At 37.6% G+C, this 20,925-nt stretch overlaps 1 protein-coding gene across 6 annotated transcripts in view; it reads left to right on the top strand.

The window, feature by feature from the left end:
- The window catches only part of C24H18orf54 (chromosome 24 C18orf54 homolog), a 65,630-nt gene that overhangs the window by 14,084 nt on the left and 30,621 nt on the right, over positions 1-20,925 (top strand). For 2 of the 6 annotated variants that reach the window (XM_070361597.1, XM_014479428.2), the window contains exons 7-9: positions 1,950-2,081; positions 2,441-2,511; positions 8,101-12,077. In XM_070361597.1, the coding sequence (XP_070217698.1) occupies positions 1,950-2,081; positions 2,441-2,511; positions 8,101-8,173 (276 nt within the window). In that variant the 3' untranslated portion in view covers positions 8,174-12,077. The other 4 variants (XR_011462434.1, XM_070361598.1, XM_070361599.1 and 1 more) reach the window with 3 other exon arrangements.

Here is a 20,925-nt window from a genome sequence, read left to right on the forward strand (position 1 = left end):
GACAGTAAAGCGTCTGCCTGCAATGGAGGAGACCTCGGTTTGATTCCTGGGTCGGGAAAATCGCCTGGAGAAGGAAATGGCATCCCACTCCAGTATTCTTGCCTGGAGAGTTCCATGGACAGAGGAGCCTGGTGGGCTGTAGTTCATGGGGTCTCAAAGAGTTGGACACGACTGAGCGACTAACACACACACACTTTTTGTCTTTAGCCCTATGATATCGAAAGTATTCTTTAACAAAGTTACCTTGGTTAATTATTTTCTGCTCAACTCCTTTCAGTGTGGTCATGTTGTTCATTTGTAATATTGTTAGGTCATTTTTTAATTGTGTAAATTGGGTTATTCCCACATTTTGTGTGGTTTAAATGGTTGTTTCTTGAATATGTGAAACAGTACTACAGTTCTAAGAGTCAAAGCTATACCAAAAGATGTACTCAGAGGCATTCACTCCCAGGATTTAATGCCAAGTCTCAGAACAAATTCTATCAAACGTACTGAACAGCATTTATTAAACATTCATTCATGAATGACACACAACAGTTCATATAATCTGTTTTTTTAGTTTTCTTGTTTTTGGTACTCTGACCACAGTTTTGCCTGAAAAGTTCACTCAAGGCAGACACCAAATTTCAGAGGCAAGCCTTTGTAACTTTTATGGTTAGCATTAGGCAGCTAGAATTTCTTCTAAACCAGTGACTGGATGCAGATCATTTAGCGATAACGCCTCAAGTGCTGTCTCCAGGGTTGTAGGAGTATAAACCAAACTGAATCCTTATGCTGTTTCTTTTTTTTCTTTTTTAAAATTTTGCTAAAGTATTCATAATATTTTGACCATTTTTAAGGGTATAGTATATAGTTCTGTGCAGTAAGTATCTTTACATTGTTGTGTACCCATCAGCTCTATCTGTTGCTAGGACTTTTTCATCTTTACCCACTGAAACTGTACTCATTAAACACTTAACTACCCATGCCTGTTTACCCCCATGCCTGTTTACTACCCTCTGCTGGCACCGTTCTACTTTCTCTTGATAAAGTTGATTATTCTGGAAACCACGTATGTTTTAGTCTGCTGAGGCTGCCATAACAAAATGCCATAGGCTAGGTGGCTTAAACAATAGATACTCAGTTCTCACGGTTTTGGAGGCGAAATTATCTCAGATCAAGATGCTAACTTATTATTTTACTGGTAAAGGCCCTTTCCCTAACTTGCAGACAAACCACCTTCCCACTGTGTCCTCACATGGCCTTTCCTTGGTCTCTTCATCCTATGGTTATCAGGATCCCACCTTTATGACCTCGCTTAACTTAATTACCTCCTTATAGCCCTGTCTCTCAATACAGCCACATTCAGTTAGGTTTCATCATGAATTTCGGGGGTGGGGTGGGGTGGTGGGTGTGGGAAAGGACACAAATTCAATCCATATCATAGTATAAGATGATCATATTTTTCTTTTTGTTATCGACTTATTTCATTTAGTGTAATGTCCTCAAGGTTCATCCATGTTGTATCAGAATTTCCTTTCTTTCTTAGAATGAAGAGTACACCATTGTGTATTTGAAATGCTAGTTCTTGTTCAGTTGATATGAGCTTCATTTACACAGTTGAAAGTAGCATGTTGGCTTACCTGCTTCTAAGGCCCTTTCACTTGTAAAAATCTATGATTTTAAATGTGGTAAATGAATGTGTTGCAAATGTAAACATGCACCATTCATTGTAAAAGAACAAGGACTACAAAGAATTTGCCAGCATTTTAATAATGATTGTCTTTAAGTGACTCCGTCTGGGTACTGGGTAAGAGGAGGTTGAATTACAGTTTTGATTTGGTAAAACACTTTATTGACATGTATTATTTGGATTTTGCATTAATTTTATATTGTGGGGAAATAAGGCAGAATATAACTTTTCCCCTTAAGACTTTGAGTGGTTTATCATTCATGTGTTTTAACTTTAGAGCTGTACCCTTTCTGGAGGGAAACATCATGGACCTGTTGAAGCCCTGAAGCAAATGTTATTTAATCTTCAGGCAGTGCAAGAAAGTTTCAATCAGAACAAAACTGCAGAGCCAAAAGGAGAAATTAAACAAGTAAGCATAAACTTAATTTATGAATTGAAATTTATGAATGTGAATTGAGATCTGTGAAGGATACGATTTCCTCCTAGATCTTTTTGTAGTTTTTCCCTCTAGTTTTATGTTAATAAGCATGGTATATAGTGAACAAACATTTAGAGGCATACTTTAGGACCGTTGCAAAATAAAGTTATATTTTTAGAATTAAAAGTATATATATTTAAGCTTTACTGAAAATTATTTACTAGATTTATTTCCTTGGGAATACAGATGATATTTTTAATGTGTTCTTATTAATCACATATTAAATAGCATTTGTTTGTAATTATATAATATTTTTACTATTTCATTATATTTGGTGTTTTCAATAATAGATCTCAGAGGATGATCTCTCTAAATTACAGTTGAAGGAAAGTATGGCTCCTATTACTAGGTCACTTCAAAAGTAAGTGTTCTCTGTTAATTTCTGAGTATGTTATGAATACAAATCTGTTTTAGTCATTGCTTTGATTGAAATCAGAAGGTTACAGGATGGAATTAAGTAGCTCTAAGAAGGAAGACATGTACTAGGTATATTTAAGCTTCCTGGAGCATGTTGTTTAATCCTGAGACTTTTCTCTTAAACGTGTGCTATTTTCTATTTAAAATATTCTTATGGCTTAATGAGATAACTGTGGACACTTAAAATACAATAGATGTGAATGGCTTGGAGAAGTTTTCTTTTTCCCTTCTGAGTAACATCAACAGTTTGAGAGAGCGTTGGTGTTGGCATTCTGGACGAACAGCTTGTGCTTGAAACGTGTTGTCCTGTGTTCTCTCTAGAAGAGATAAGTAATCGTATCGTTGTTTGATATGTTTCTGCAGAAATCTAAAGGGAATATAATGCTCTGGATGTAAAGATAGGTCCAGATGCCCTAAGGTGTTAATCTACTTATTTTCTTAGTTACATTATCTTAAAAGTTGGAAAGAATGCAGTTCTTTCCTATAGTCATGGTATTGATAGATGAGAAGGTTATATTTTATGGATTTGGTTGTGTGAATATGCTGCTGCTGCTGCTAAGTCACTTCAGTCGTGTCCGACTCTGTGCGACCCCATAGACGGCAGCCCACTAGGCTCCTCTGTCCCTGGGATTCTCCGGGCAAGAATACTAGAGTATGAATATGAAGTGCCCTCAAAAGATGGAATATGCAGCTTAGTAAACACTAAGATTAAAATTTTTTACTTTGTAACATTATTTTGCTTGACTATAAGTGGGCTAGACAAATACTGACTACCTTTTGTCCTTTCAGAATTGCTTAGGATTCTCTTATGTAAGGAAGCAGTGAAAAAGTGAAACCCTAGACATGTAAATTTGTAATTGTCATGAGAAAGATATGTATATCATTTTTGTTTGCATACTTTAAAAAATATGTATGAATTTCTGCCTCTATCCTGGGAAGAAATAATCCCTCTTTCTTTGTTGCTTGCCATAGTCTTGGCTGTAATGTTTCATATCTAATAGGATTCAGTGAGTAATGATACTAATAACTAACCTTTATTGAACATTTACCAAATATCAGTGTTCTTAGTGCTTTTGTATGTAATTCATGTGATTTTTACAACCCTGTGAGGTAAGTACTATTATTTGTTTCATAATACAGATCAAGTAATAAAGTAACTTGCCCAAAGCTGCCTGGCTAGTAAACAGCACTGGAATTCAAACCAGACAGATTCTACAGTCTGTGTTCCTAATACTACTCTCATTAATGATAGTAGTGCATTATCCTTTTAGTCTCCGTGCAGTGCCTCAATTGATTATCTTGGATAAAGACCTCGTTCTGCTTTAAAATTTAAAGTAGATGACCTCAAGCTTTCCACAGTTCTTAAAAACATTGATATTGAACTTGTGTCACAAGACTTAAGTGTATTTTCTGAGTTAAAGTACATAGCCCAGAAGATGTTTTTCTTGGTGGAAATGAACTCTGAACCATATGTAATTAACCACAAAAATTGATACTGATTGTACAGGTGCTTTTACTATTTTCTGTAATTTTTTTTTATAGTAATAACTTTTTTCTAGCTTAGACCATTAGTAATCTTGTCTGCTGCTGCTGCTAAGACACTTCAGTCGTGTCCGACTCTGTGCGACCCCAGAGACGGCAGCCCACCAGGCTCCCCCGTCCCTGGGATTCTCCAGGCAAGAACACTGGAGTGAGTTGCCATTTCCTTCTCCAATGCATGAAAGTGAAAGTGAAGTCGCTCAGTCATGTCTGACTCTTAGCGACCCCGTGGACTGCAGCCTACCAGGCTCCTCCGTCCATGGGATTTTCCAGGCAAGAGTACTGGAGTGGGGTGCCATTGCCTTATCTAGTAATCTTGTCTACACAAGGCCAATTTTAGAGAGTAAGAGTCCAGTTTTGTTAGATGGGTCTTAGCTGTTGATTGTTTTGGATTAGCTGAAGCAACCTCAATTTGGCTTTTATTTTACATTTTGAAAGTATTATCAGTAAGGCATTTGTAGTATTATGAAGTAAGTTTAGATTTATGAAGAAAGCATGTCATTTCCCCTCTCCCCCTTATTTTCAGTCTTTAGATAAGACTGATTTAGGGACAAGTTAAAATTAATTCAGTCTCAGAATTCCTCTTACTAGACTGCAAAATATTCTGTTTAGGATTATGGTCATCTTTTCATACTTTAAAGGACCCAACTTTTGCCTAAGTTATAGGTTGTATTTTAGGTGCTTTAATTACTTTTCTAGGGTGTTTCTCCCCAATCCTCAAATAACTGGATTTTCTTTCTAACAGTTTGGATTGCTAATCAGTTCATTAAAATATCTTTTTTAGCTTTAGGAAATTCCAAGATCTTAGTATGGGTTCTGTTTACTCCCCTGGACACAGTTTTCTTAGGTTCTCCTATTAGAAATAACAGAGATAAAGGTTCATTGGACCTGAAGTATAAATGGCTGATACAGCTTAAGATACTATTTTTTCCAGAAAGATTTTGCTTTTAGTAGGAATCAAAGTTATATTTGTTTTGTATCCCTATAATACTTAGTTTTGTCTTATACATTTGCATATTAAAATTATCATCTTTAAGCAAATGAAAGAATTGGTTTTTGAGCCAGTACCTTTTCTAGGATCTTTTATTATGTCGTATAAGCTTAGGTTGGTTGTAAAAAATGAGCAGTTGCATATTGTTCACACGCTATAAAGGTCAGCAATGGTGGATGATTGCAAAATTATCAGTCCTCCAAAAATAATTTGGTTTTGGCCTCAGGACATGTAGTTTTGTATATAAATTGGAGATGAATGTGTAAGAATTCTCAATAATAAAGGTCATGCTGTGAAGACCATGCTTAATGATAGCTGGAAAATTGTCTTGTTTCTCAGATCTCCTTTCCTGCTCAGTTTTCTGGTGTTCGTTCTATACTAGGGATAGACAGAATCAGCTCTCAGACTTGTAAAACATGACCCTAAAGCAAAGATTTTTCTTTATTCTAATGTGCTCGTATGTTACTTAGATCTAGAAAATAGTAGGCAGTTTGTCTTGAAAAGCTTTTTGTTCAGTTCCTGCTGAATACTAAGCTGAATATTGGTCAGTAAACATAGTATTTAAGAGAACAGCCAATGTAGTTGTACTAATAGAAAAGCAAATGCGAGATATCAATAAGTAAATTAAAGTATAGCTGAATTGTCATCATATAATCAGTGTTGCTGAGTTTCTGGGAGTTGATTTGTATGTATTTGAATGGTCATTGGTAGATGCATTGTCACAATGAGAAATGAGTTTTTAAATTTCAGTTTTTAAGGTGAATGATTACTAAGTGTTGTAATATAATCCTTAAGTTGATCTTTTCCCCATTAACCTGCTTTTTCACTTTTTGACAGAAGAAAATCAAGAAAAATTTCCTTCTGCAATTTTATCCTTCCCTTCTCCCTTACTTACCTTTGAAATACCAATCACTTTTGATAGTCTAAGTAGATGGCTTTATTCTCAAAAGAGTTAGATGAAAGGAACTGCCAACTGATTGTATAACTGAGGCAGAGCGACTAAACGTTTCATATTTCTACTTAGCTTTTTTATTCCTTTCCATTATTACCCACCCACCCCCCCTTTCCACCTGACAGTTTTTTAAAGGCATAAAATATACGACATGGGATTAGAAGGGAAACCAGTTATACTGAATTAATTATGAAAATATTTAAATACATTTCTGATTAGTAATAATATATGCTTCTCTATTGCATTTAAAATAAGACAATACATTTAAAATACAGGTAAGTTAAAATTCATTTTGTAAAAACGTATTATTGTGAAGGTCTTTTGCAAAACTTGAATAAAAGCATTAAACAGTTGTGTGGTCTTTTACTTAACCTTTCACGTGTTGATCATCAAACGGTTAAAGAGAATATTGGAAGACATTGATGTCTGGGTCACCACTGAGACTTCACTGTTTGGTGGATGAACAACTAGACTTAAAATTTTCTAATAGTTACCTAGTTATGTCATATGAACTTTTGGACTGAGACAGAAAGAATGAGAGTACCTGTGTTATAGCAGTGGATTTAATAACTTGTAAGTTTGTAACTATTATATAACTTGTAATTTTGGAATAGTCATGAGTATAGAACATACTTGCAATGACTATGTGATATGAAAATATCTCTGACTTCTGTAGCATATGAGATCACTTTAGTCTGTTGCTTACATTCATAATGGAAGGAAATGCTAATTTAGAGATAGCATTTAGTGAAAATAAAGATAATTCCCCCCCATCCCATTGTATAGATCCTTAAAATCTAAAGAATCTGTGGTCCTCCAATTTTGTAAACAATGAGATTGGATTCTAGCCGCTTGTCTTTCTGTCTCTTGAATCACAGCCTGAAAAGAAAAAGGAAGATAAGCCCCAAGTATTATATTTACAGATTATATTCTTCCTCATAAATGTGTGTCTAGGAAGAAGAAAATTCTTTAAGTAGAGAGAGATTACTATAGGATGTAGAAATAATAAAGTCTAGTTTTACCTGTAATTGCTTAGTAACCCTGGGTGAATTATTGTCATTTAGTTAATGAAGATGACAATCTCAAAAATTAACAGAAGCTGTTGAATGGGTGCCAGAATTCAGATTATTACATTTGAGTGTCTGAGAAGTAGAGCATGGGGAAATAGATGTGATATAATATAGTAATTAACACTACTAGTTTTCTCCATCTTACTCTTGGTAAAGTGGAGGATGTATTTTATTTATTATACATCATTACAACTTTTCACTAATTTCTCACCTTAAAGATTACTGCACATCATAATTGTTACATTATTTCTGTTTTTCTTAGTCTCTTGTTTATCAGAGACATATTTTTGTATGGTTGATTAACTTATATTTTCTGAGTGATCCTCAAGGATCTAAAGGGTAGGGGAGAGGGAAAACTGGAAGAATACTTTCAGAGGAAGACTGGAAAGGGTCCCTGTCTTCTTGGTTTGTCTGAGGAATGATTGGGAAGACTAGGTTGCTGGTATACTAACATTATTCAATGTAATTGTCATTTGTTTTCCCCATGCTCAATAAAAATGAGTTTTCCTCAATTGTAACTGATTCTTTAGTGCTATTTTTAAAATTTTAGCTGCCTTGAATGTATATGTTAAAAATGAATTATGTCCTTTATTCTTAAATGATATACATAGTATATCAAAAGGCATCATCTCACTCTGAAAATCACATGGAAAAGATGTTTTAAGTGTGATACAAATAGTACCTGTTATTGTTTTTTATTAGGCTACTTGGTACACTTAAAAAGAATATCTTTAGATGTCAAACATAAGTTTTTATGTGTTTATAGAATTTTAGGTGAATTATTTTAGCCTTGAGTTACTCAGATTGCAAGGTTTTGTAAAGAAAAATTTTCATAGTTTTGATGCTAAACATATTCCGTAAGTTTATCTCTCATACTGATTTTGAAGTTAATAAACAATGTAATGACCCTTTCTTACTGTCTGCATTACCTATTCAGTCCTTGATGTTGGTTGATAATGTGTTTTATACTTTTTAATGAAGGGCTTTGCACCATTTATCTCGCCTGAGAGACCTGGTTGATGATACCAGTGGGAAACAGTCACCGAAAATATGAAGAGGAAAATAAAAGTTTAACCAATAAATAGTCACCACAGAACAAAATGTATTTTTTTCACATCGCTTAAACTGACAGTTAACTATAAGCCATACGTTATTCTGTGATTGGTTCAAGTATTACATATTTTTTAAAAATCAGACTTGAAAACGTCCGTATATTTTTTTGTGGCCTCTCCTCATTTTGTGCCAAAACACCAGAGGTGAATTGGGAGGACCCATAGTCCTAGTCTGACTTTGGTCTTCAGGCTATCATATGTCGAATAGTCAAAGATGGATGATTTCTGTTCTTGAAGCTTACATGGACTTACACCTTCTTCAGCATCCTCATGATTTTATCTGATTCTGGATCATTTAGAAGCTTTTCTTGGTTTCTATCCAAAATCTCTTAAGTTAAATAGACTTATAAAGGTAGCATCCAATGTAAGGAGCTTAAGGAATATCAAAATTGTTGATGTATCTTATCTATATGGAAGTATGTTACTTTCAAGTTTCATAAAGCAAACATTTAAGAATATGTTGTATTTGCAAATAACATTAATTGATGCAGTGCTAAAAGGAATATTGTTTTATATTGTGAATTCCAGAAAAACCTCATTTAATTAATGCTTTTATTTTATGTGAGAATATTTGACAGTATTTCACAGTTTTTAAAACATTTTGCGGGGAAGAATTTAACATTTTGATATTTCTTAGATTTAAATTTTGAGGTTAGCTCAAACTAGTTAAAAACTATATTTGACCGATTGCTTTATGAAATTTGGTAACTGAAATGACTATGGAAAATCAGTAACTATATTAAAGCTATTTTGTAAATGCTGAACTTTATTTAAAGCAGTCTGTAGAAGATTTGTCACTAGCTAGAACTAAACAGAGTTCTCTAATTTTGGAACTTCTATCAAGTGAACTTCTGATAAGCAGGAAGCATGTTTACTAACAAAATGAAGAAATAAGTCATAATACGTGGCAAAGTATATTTAAAAAGCCTGATGAAATTAAAGAGTATGTTTGTATGTATACAAATTAACACTACTCAAATTTTGGAGCATTTTTTGCTAGTACCTTTACTGTCAAATAAGAATTTCTAAGCACATTGGGTGAAAGAATTCCTGCCCCCCGCCCCCACCACCTCAATTTAAAACACCACATAAGACCTTTGTTGCAGAAATTACATGTCAAAGACTGTAGAGTGAATCTTGTCTTTTTTCCCTTGCCTAGTGAATCAGAGTCACTACTGTTCTTTTTGCCCAGTTTGAGAGTCACTTGCTAGTAAGTTTGTTTACTCTGGATGTGTTTTTGCCACCTACATTCAATTTTCTGATTATGGTCTTCTGCTTCACAGCAAATAGTTTGCATACAATGAAACAAGACATTACTTTGATGATTGCAATGTGGTTGGCTGTTAAGTGTGGATGGGTTGATTTTAAGTTGGATGAATTGAGCTTTTTAAGTGGATGAATGAATGGATCTGAGCTGAGCATGTTTCAGGGAAATCCAGGATTTGACGAATTCTAAAGGCACAGCACATACCGGATAATTATGTATTACATGTTGATCAGACATGATATATTTAGTGTACATAGAAGGAATCTGCAAAGGGACTGTGCTTAATGACTCTGTAACACTGATTTGGTTAGTGCTTCATTTGCAAAAACATAGCTCCAATACTAAATAACATAAACTTGTTCTAGAATTTTAACTAATATTTTAAGAAACTTGGTGATACTTATCCCAAAGTGTTTTTTGTATTAAATATGGAAGTTTTTAGCAAAAAAGAGAAAACTTTACATGATTAATTGTAACCTTTAAAAAATATATCAGTGATTCAATAAGAAAAATGTAAATGATAAGTGTTCAATAAATTATTTAAGGAATTTAATTAATTAAATATTTTAGCATTTATTATTTTGAGATTTCCAAAGGAAAAAAGACAACAGTATTGAGACAACTGAGTTGGGAATTTAAGGCAATTAGATTTTAAAAATAGCATTGTGAACATAAGGCTTTATCAACCTTTTTCTCTTTTAGGCGTATTGAAAAATACTGAATAGAAAAAGTGATAAAACTTTAATGACATTTCAGGTTTTTAGTTGAGTATGAAAAAATTGAACAAACCTAAGTACAAAAATTATCTGAGATCCAGGGATAAAACTGTGATGAATATGTGAAGACTTGAACTTAACTACATTTTCCTTATTATCAGTAGGAACTCTTCAGTTTTTTCTGGGATAATTTAGTTCAGATTCATAGAGATTTCTGACCACATTGAGGAACTCTGTGTTGGGTTCATTTGTGTTATGTGTTTCTCTCTCTAGTTTTGTTATTTCTTGTTGAAGTTTATAAATGTGGGTTTTGGGGGGTATTTTGTATATTTAATATTTGGGATAATGTTAAATCATATGTAATTATACCAAAATATTGCCCGAAGTTAAGTCATGGCAAGATTTTCTTCCCCCGATGTTTTGAATATGTGGAATCACTCATAGTTTTGATTTTATGTTTCCTCTTTTTCTGTCCCACTTTTCACAGTGTTTAAAAATCTCTTTGGTAGAAGTGCTCTCGGAAGTAAACTTGCCAAGGGGGTGGGCTGAACTGGGGGATTGGGATTGACCTGTGTAATACATTGTGCTGTGCTGTGCTCTGCTCAGTCGCTCAGTCATGTCTGACTCTTTGTGGCTCCATGGACTGTAGCCTGCCAGGCTTCTCTGTCCATGGGGATTCTCCTGACAAGAATATTGGATGGATTGTCATGCCCTCCTCCAGGGGATCTTCCCAACCCAGGGATCAAACCCAGGTCTTGTGTACTGCAGGTGGATTCAGTACCTTCAGAGCTACCAGGGAAACCCAGAAATAGTGGAGTGGGTAGTCTGTCTCGTCTTCAAGGGATCTTCTGACCCAGGAATGGAATGAGAGTCTTCTGCATTGCAGGCAGATTCCTTACCAGCTGAGCTACCAGGGAAACCCATATAATACACTACGATGTATAAAATAGGTAATTAATGAGAACCTACTGTACAGCACAGGGAAACAAACTACTCAGTGCTCTGTGGTGACCTAATGGGAAGGAAATCCAAGAAGAGGGGATACGTACAATTGATTCACTTTGCTGTTCTGCAGAATCTTATACAACATTGTAAAGCAACTTTTCCAATACTAAAATGGCTAAAAGGCAAGTAGCATGAAAGGGAGCAAAACTGATCTATGGCTAAGATCTTTTTTGAACAACTAGTTTTTTATCTTCCCAGTTTATTCTACATTGTCCTTCCTGTAGACCAGACCTGACCAATTCAGTGTCGCAGCCTCTTTACTGAGACTAGTCCACTTGCCTCCTAATACCTGTTTCAACCTTATCCATTCTTCCCCTCATTTTTGGTTCAAAGATATCCTGACTAGTCTTTGCAAAACACTGTTACACATACCACTACTGTAATCTTACTGATTTATTTCAGCAAGTTTGCTGTAGCTAAATTGCTTTACTCAGATTCTGCCAAACTTCATATGTATGTTTTCATTTTCACCTTTGTACATATTGTTTCCATACTTGAAATAACTGTGCCATTTCTTTAAAGCTCTGACAGAGCTTATCCTTTATTGCCCAAACACTTTAACCTTCCAAACTCTGGTAGATTGGCTCTCCTTTTTCTTTCCCCATCATGTGTTTAACTGTTAGATTTCTTATTTTAAGTATTGGATGTACCTCTTGTAGCAAGATTTGTATCCCTAGGGGAGAAAATGTCTTAAAAAATATTAGAAGATTGATTTTGTTTTGTCTCCTTGATAGTGTCCCTTACATAGTGATGTAATAACCAGAGACATGTTAATCGATTAGTTTAAGGCAGGTTTCCTGTATAAGATTGTAAATTCATGATGGAAACCACATCCTTTATGTGATGTCCTACAAATCCTTTTTAAAATGAGGTAAATTAAACCTATTTTGGAAGACTTTTCTTTTTTGATATTGCAGTTTATCAAGCAAGATTAACATTTATGTATTTTGGATGACTTGGCTGTAAGCTTTCTAACGTCTTGAGCCTTCAACACTTTTATGGTTTTGGGGTTTTTCTATATTCTGCATTTCATCACGTACATGACCTATGTTACAAATCCGTTCCCCAGACTAAGTCTAGGGAAACTTTCAGTGGCTGGTTTTCACTGTGTTGCTTCTGTGAGCCTGGCTAGACGGGAACCTGTTAGTCTGGGTCCATTCTAGAAACAAACCACACAGTGGTTTTAAACAGGAGCAACTCAATATACAAAAGTTTTAAACTGGTCAGACCCACCGGAGTTCAGTGTTTGCAGCAGCTGATGAAGCGATGTTTCCCTGGACCAGGCTGCCTGCCTGCCTCCCAGGTTCCGCAGAGTGGGGGGAAAAGTTCTAAATTATGACAAAATAAGTCTTATCTGGTACCCCAGAGCTAAGAGAGAGGACTCAAGTAGGGACAAGCTTGCAAGTACTCAAGGACAAGGGATCTCAGATGGGAGTCTGATCTTGTTGAAGGGGCAGACCACTGAATGGCAGAGTTTACAGGCTTGCCCAGACCGGAGTCTGTTTGCAGTCACTGGGCAAGAAGGAAGCCACCCTCCAAGATTCAGGGAAGCTGCAGCTAGTGACCAAGTGTGGGCCTGGAGAGAGAGTGAGGGAACCTTCCGTATGCTGGACGGTGCTGGCTGGATGCCAGGAGCAAAAGGGGTTTGTATTGGGAAAGTTGAAAGAAGGTGATCACCGGCCTGGGCCAGGTCTGTGTGGTGCCAGGGAGAACCATGCATTCTGGGACTGTGACTGGGACAGAGAACCACTGGGTTTCTTCATATCCTTCGAGTTAACTGATGCTGGAGCTGCTGGAAAGCTGCGAGTGAGCCCCTTTGGGGTGAATTTGGAGCTGAGAGACTGAATTGATGACTGGCTCGGAAACTTGTCAGGTACTTGAAAGGTTTTGGTGGGAAAAAACATCACAAGGGGAAATCAAAAATTGCTTCACCTGTCCACCTCTGATACCCTGTTTTGCAATATAGCCTGTCCAAACCAATAACCTGGCATAAAGGTAAAATAACAAAAATGTCAGCTCATTTAGGAAACAGGCCCAATAAGAAATCTTGGGTCAATATTTTCAAAATCTAATAAATTTGATAATTTTATAGAAAAAAAACTGAACTAGAAATCTGGGACTATTATAAACATTCTGGAATACAAATGAAGATCAGAATTTCAGAGGAGTAGATTGCATTCAATTTTTCATCGTGATAGCCACATAGGTTTTATATGAGTGTTTCTGGAAATGGAGCATTTCTTGCAACTGGAATGCTTTGCATTGTAGTATATTGCTTCAATTAAGCCACGATTTGTTTTTGTCTTCCACATATTACCCTTATTTAATTTTGCCATTCAAGGCAATCTCATATACACATTTTGGTCTTAAAATACTGAAACCAGCAAAAATAATGCTACTTCCATCTTTCAGGCTGTTTTTAATTTCCAAATACTTAGGACACAATTTTATGTTCATAATTGCCTCACTTGTAATAGTGCCATCTGGCTTTCCTTTTATTGTTTAAATGTCTAAATTGTACAGGTGATCCAGAGCCCTACTTAAAAAAGTGCTAGAGTATGCATTTATTTTGCACATTGATAAGAAGATTAGCATATATTAGTTTCAGGTGTATGACATGATTGAACGTTTATGTGTAAGTCTAGTTAATATCCACCCACTTTATTTTTTCTTATTGCCACCCATAGCTAATTTTTATACCTCAGCTTTGTTGAGGTATAATTGACAAATTGTAAAGATATTTAAAGTGTATGTTATGTATACACATTGTGAAAAGATTCTCCCATCTTGTTAATATGTTCATCACCAATTACTATCTTTTTTTGGACAGTTAATTTTTAAAAAATATGGCATCGAATGTCCAAGATGTGTAGAATAGGTGCATGAAAAGTCTATGATTCTTCGATGATTTATTATTCCATTCAGCTAGCATGCATTTGACTTCCCTGGTGGCTCAGACGGTAAAGTGCCTACAATGCGGGAGACTCAGGTTCAGTCCCTGGGTTGGGAATATCCTCTGGAGAAGTAAATGGCAACCCACTCCAGTACCCTTGCCTGGAAAATCCCATGGACGGAGGAGCGTGGTAGGCTTCAGTTGATGGGGTCACATAGAGTTGGGCACGACTGAGCGACTTCACTTTCACTTTTCAGCATGCATTTGGCTTTGTGGAGGTGGGAAGGAGGAGAGGAGAGGGTAGGGGTAGGAGAGATGATGGCAAATAAGGTATGACTTATCACGAGGAACTCGATGGAAATATATAAACGGATACAGTTATATACCACCAAGTAAGTATTGTTTCAGAGAAATGAAGCTGGAGCAATAGCTATTAAGGCACAGACGATGGAGCAGCTAAGTGGCCGGAAGGATCAGGAACAAATTCACTTAGGAGGGGATGCTTGAATTGATCTCCAAAATGAACAAGTTTTTCATCAAAGAAATTGGATTGAAGGATGTTTAGACAGAGTAAGACATTCAAAGGGTCTTCCTTGGTGGCTCAGTGGTAAAGAATCTGCCCGATAATGCAGGGGATGTGAGTTCAATCCCTGGGTCAGGAGATCCCCTGTAAATGGCAGCCCACTCCAATATTCGTGCCTGGGAAATCCTGTGGACAGAGGAACCTGGCAGGCTACAGTCCATTGGGTTGGAAAAGAGCCGGACATAACGACTAAAAGGCAACAGCAACAAGACGTGCAAAGACTTGAGTTGTTAAAAAAGGCCGGATACGAAAATTTTTATTGAGTTGGGTATACTGTGTGTCACAGTGGAGGAAACCTGTGCTTTAACATCAGGCAGATATGTTTTATGATTCTACCATTTATTAACTTGTGAACAAGCTCCTTGATCCTGCCTGAGGCTTCATTTAAAATTTCCTTTTCATTTGTAACAGCTGCTTCGAAGTTTTGTTTCAAGGATTGAATGATAATGCCTGGCATCTGTGATCTTAGTAAACACTAGCTGCTAATAATGCTAGTACACCTAGGTAAGGGAGGTGCCAGGAATAAGGCATAGGCTGATTCTACCCTTGTGGTTCCCCCTTCTACTCTACATTATTGTTAAGTTGCACAGTTGTGTCCAACTCTGCGACCCCATGGACTGCAGCACTCAAGGCTTCCCTATCATTAGCCATCTCCCAGAGTTTGAGTCGGTGATGCCATCCAGCCATTTCATCCTTGCTGTTGTCCCCTTCTGCCTTTAATCTTTTTCCAGCATCAGGGTCTTTTCCAATGAGTTGGGTCTTCGCAGCAAGTGCCAAAGTATTGGAGCTTCAGCTTCAGCATCAGTCTTCCCAGTGAATATTCAGGGTTGATTTCCTTTAGGATTGACTGGTTTGATCTCCTTGCTGTCCCAGGGACTCTCAAGAGTCTTCAGCAGCTCAGTTGGAAGGCAGTTTTTCAGAGCTCTGCCTCCTTTATGGTGGAGCTATATGCTCTACATTACAGGAAGAATTATTATTGAAAAATGTGTCTGATGATGTACCTCTTAAGCTTTCCAGTGGCTACCTGCTGGAAAAGTAGTTGTGAAGTTCCCACCGTACCCTGAAAAGCCCTAGATGATGTGCCAACACCCCTCCCGTCACTCCTCAAGGCCGAAACCTTTGCTACCACTCTGCTCTGATTCAGCCACGCTGGTTTGGCTGTTAACCAAATAACCACAAATATGCCTCTGTGTCCAGGCCTTTGCAGTGTCCTCCATCTTGTCAGTCTTTACACAAACGCCTCTTAATTCCCTCCCTTACTTCAGGTGTCTGCTCAAATGCCACTTTATCAGACAAGCCTACCCTCCTCCCTGCCCCGCTATTCTACTTTACTCTTTGGTGGTGGTGGTGTCACTTAAGTGACATGTCACTTAAGTCACTTAAGTCACTTAAGTCATGTCTTTGCAACCCCATGGACTAGCCTGCGAGGCTCCTCTGTCCATGGGATTTCCCAGGCAAGAATACTGGGATGGGTTGCCACTTCCTTCTGGGGATCTTCCTGATCCAGGGATTGAACCCACATCTCGTGTGTGTCCTGCTTTGGCAGGCGGATTCTTTATCAACTGAGCCACCAGGGAAACTCAGACCTAATTTTTCTTCACTGAATCGTGAGGGCGGGAACTTTGTATTATTCACTATTTCAGTTCAGTTCAGTCGCTCAGTCGTGTCCGACTCTTTGCGACCCCATGAATTGCAGCACGCCAGGCCTCCCTGTCCATCACCAACTCCCGGAGTTCACTATTTACTCCTCAACAACTAGGATAGTGCCTAGTAGTAATTTAAAGAGCTACGTAAGTATTTCTCTGAATGAGGACCAGAGAGTGGCTTGGGGACCCTTCTGAGGCAGGTGGTGTGCTCAGCTGAGAATTGGATTTTATTCCCTAGGCAAAAGGGACCTATGTTTTTGATGCAGCCTTGAGTGAATATTAATTTTTGTTAGTCCCTACATTGATTTATGGCTGCAGTCAGACTGAACTGTTTTCCAAATACTAAAACCAACAGTTTTTCTTCCTTCTGATAGTTAAGTCTTTAAAATCTGATACCACAGCATAAATGCATTATGTTAGTAATTTTTCTTAGGAAGTAAAACTATAAAGCAGGCCTTATTTAGTTTTTTTGCTCAGAATTAGTTTTACTGATGTTCCTATGATGTTTTATTGTAAAATAAGTCCCTAGAATATAGGTTTTTTTTTTTTTTTTTTTTAATAATGTTTAGAGGACTATTTATTTGTCTCAGGTTGGAGTACTAGATGCTATTTGATTTACTGAATGATTTATGTGGGATTTTGGATACGAGTATAAGAAGACAATAGAAGCACAAAGAAGTCTCTTGGGGTGGGATTCAGAAGTCCTCATGACAGGAGCCCTGGAAGGACCTTGATAATGCCCCCGACAAATGAACCACTCAGCACTCCTTCAAATCATTTCAGTCTTCATTTTTTTTTAGACCTGAGGGACATATGAAAAATTTTATTTAGATTTATTTCATCATCTCCGGTTAAAGAGGTATCAATTTTCTATTAAAAATGGCCAAAGTTTAGCAAACATTTTCCTACTTTCTGCTGTAGTTCTCATTCATTGTGTGTGTGTTTCTGAGATTTCTTACGAGGGTTTAAACTTTAAATATCTTATTCCCTCCTGCCCCTTCTTAGTTGGGGTGCCTTGAGCAAGTTAGAGCTGTAAGATTGAATTTATAAAGCAGAGCTAATGGGGCTGCTTCAGAACACAGTTGAAGGGATTGAGAGAATGCCTGTAAAACAGTTCCTTAACACAGTGCCTCACTGTAGGGAAGTGCCCAGTGTAAACTATTATTGCTAAATACAGTTATGTCAGTGCTTGTTTTCAGAATTTCAGCTAGTCATAATTGTTGCCATTTAGCTGTCTGTGTATGGATATTTTGTAGAAGCCAATCCAAGTCTTAGTAAGGACTGTTTAATTTTTTTTTTCCCCACTAGAGGGCACTGCCTGCTTTGGCAGTAACAAGATTAAGAAATTTTGTCATTGGCTTTGTTCAGTCGCTGAGTCGTGTCCAGCTCTTTGTGACCCCATGGACTGCAGCACACCAGGCTTCCCTGTCGTTCACTATTTCCCAGAGATTGCTCAAACTCCTGTCTGTTGAGTCAATGATGCCATCCAAACATCTCATCCTCTGTCATCCCCTTCTGCCCTCAATCTTTGCCAGCATCAGGGTCTTTTCCGATGAGTCCTACTACTCCTTAATCTGGTTTTGAGCTTGTGAAAGTCACTCAGTTGTGTCTGACTCTGAAACACCATGGACTACACACAGTCCATGGAATTCTCCAGGTCAGAATACTGGAGTGGGTGGCCTTTCCTGTCTCCAGGGTTTTGAGCTTAGCGCCTGGCATTCATTCTCCGTTACAGCTCTTGAAAGCTGATGGGGTGTGTTAGGAGATGATCTTATCTCCCTCTTCCTTCTCACATCAAGTTACAACCTTTTAGAAAGAAGCATCTCTCCCCATTCTGTAAACCAGATGTATTCTTTAGACTGTAGTCATTATGATTAGGAGCCCTATTCTCTTCTCCCTCTTCAGGAGGCTTCAGTCCAGAAGTGGTTCCTGTTAGACCACTAATGTCCTTTGTGTTCTCTCTCTCCTTAGTTACTGTCCCAACACTCACATAATGGAAAGGTGTTTTAGCTTAGGCACATGTGTTTGCCTTTGTAAAGTGGTGGCCATTAAAAGGAACACCTGGCTTTGGGTTTTCAACAAGATACAGGCTTGACATCTTGAGTTGGGAGTGGAGGTTCAGGGGAAGTACCCTTGTCACTTACCCTTCAGTCCTCTTTCCCATACGTAAAGCAAGTTTAGTTGGTAGACAAAGCCAGTGGCCAGAGCCTCCCCAACAGTCTTAATTTCAAGTCAGAGAAAAGGTGTGAGATGGGGAAGGAGTGTGTGTGTGCTCAGTTGCTTCAGTCATGTCTGACTCTGCGACCCTATGGACTGTGGCCCACAATGCTGTTCTGTCCACGGGATTTTCCAGGGAAGAATACTGGAGTGGGTTGCCATGCCCACTTCCAGGTAATTTTCCTGACGCAGGGATCAAACCCACATTTCCTCTGTCTCCTGCATTGCAGGCTGATTCTTTACCCATTCAGCCACTTGGGAAGCCCTGGGGAAGGACAGAAAGCAAAAAAACGCAGAAAGGTGAAATATACACTGAGGAAACCAGAATTGAAAGAGACACGTGTACCCCAATGTTCATCGCAGCACTGTTTTATAATAGCTAGGACATGGAAGCAACCTAGATGTCCATCAGCAGATGAGTGGATAAGAAAGCTATGGTACATATACACAATGGAGTATTACTCAGCCATTTAAAAGAATACATTTGAATTAGTTCTAATGAGGTGGATGAAACTGGAGCCTATTATACAGAGTGAAGTAAGCCAGAAAGAAAAACACCAATACAGTATACTAACACATAATATGGAATTTAGAAAGATCGTAACAATAACCCTGTATACGAGACAGCAAAAGAGACACTGATGTATAGAACAGTCTTTTGGACTCTGTGGGAGATGGAGAGGGTGGGATGATTTGGGAGAATGGCATTGAAATACGTACAATATCATATATGAAACGAGTCGCCAGTCCAGGTTTGATGCACGATACTGGATGCTTGGGGCTGGTGCACTGGGACGACCCAGAGGGATGGTATGGGGAGGGAGGAGGGTTCAGGATGGGGAACACATGTATACCTGTGGTGGATTCATTTTGATATTTGGCAAAACTAATACAATATTGTAAAGTTTAAAAATAAAATATGAACAAACGTTGATAACACCACTATTTTGAACTCACAGACCTTGCTTAGGTTAATCTTTTCATGGATTAGTAGAAATTTCAGTTTGCTAACTAGTGACCATGCCTACAATGTAACCTTACACACGGGAGGTTATAACCTAGTTTGCTTGTGACTTAGGATTTGTTTTCTGTATACAATGGAATGTCAAATTTGAGGGTCCCGATTTCTATGTCAGGGCTCTACTTGGCCATGGCCACAAAGAGGAACCCCCAAACATGAAAGAGTGAGTAAGGTATACAGGTGAGGGGTGAGGAGAAGAGGGGAGGATCTTCCAGGATGTTCAAAAGGTGGGGGTTTCTGTTGTCCAGTAGGGATAGATGGGGAGCTCCCCTTTGAGTCACGTTTGTAGAGTTCTGAATTGTAAAACTGGAGTCTCTGTATCCTAGTTCTAGATTCTAAAAATGTCTAGATTTTATAGCATGAAATTTTTATAGCATTCTCCATGACCCAGAGTCTCAGATTCACTAACACTGGTTTGCCATCTCCTTCTCCAGGGCATCTTCCTGACCCAGGGATCGAACCCATGTCTCTTGCATTGGCAGGTGGCTTCTGGTTACCACTGAACCACCAGGGAAGCCTGTTGTCTAGAGTAGGGATGGGCAAATTATGGCTCATTTTTGGAATTTAGCCTGCCACTGGTTTTCTGTACAGTCCACGGTTAAGAATGTATGTTTTTAAATGATTGAATAAAATTTAAAAGATGAATATTTTATGACACATAAAGAATACAGTCTCTGTCAACATTACTAGACCAAGCACTCAATATTTCCAACTTACACAGAAAAGCAAACTAGAAACAATTTTTTTAAATCACAGCATAATTTCTTCAAAAATATAAAAAAATAAAAATGAGGCTGAAGTCACAGTAAGTTTAGAATGGCTTGTTTGTTAGCCAAATAAGGAAAACTGCTTATGGACAGTGGGTTTATTAAATTCTGCTTAATTGAAACACCTGAAGAAATTGTCCAGAGGAGATAAACTTGTTTAATACTATTAACTTCTTAGGGAGAACAATTGACCAAAGAGTTGACGATTTTGGGGAGCAACATTGATAGTTAAAAATTGGTCTAGTGCTATTGATAGAGATTCTTTGGTTTTTCTTATCTCTTGATGAGTCCAAAAGGTATTACTGATACTATTAAGTTGCTTTCTTTTTTATTCCAGGGGTCAAAGATGAGTTTAAAGTGTCAAAGAATTAGCCTCTATGAATAGTCTGCATGTTACAAGTAAAAAGGGAATAGTTCAAAGAATTTTAGAAAAACTAATCAGTAAACATGAAGTGGAATCTGCTGAGACATATTACAACTTACAGTGACAAAAACATGCATCAAACAGAGGAAAAAAGCTTAGTTGTACAAATTGACAAGCGTTGTGAAATGTAAGATGTTTATAGCTTGCCTGTGGTA

Source organism: Bos mutus, chromosome 24 (assembly GCF_027580195.1).
Source record: "Bos mutus isolate GX-2022 chromosome 24, NWIPB_WYAK_1.1, whole genome shotgun sequence".
In the NCBI taxonomy this organism is placed as follows: domain Eukaryota; kingdom Metazoa; phylum Chordata; class Mammalia; order Artiodactyla; family Bovidae; genus Bos; species Bos mutus.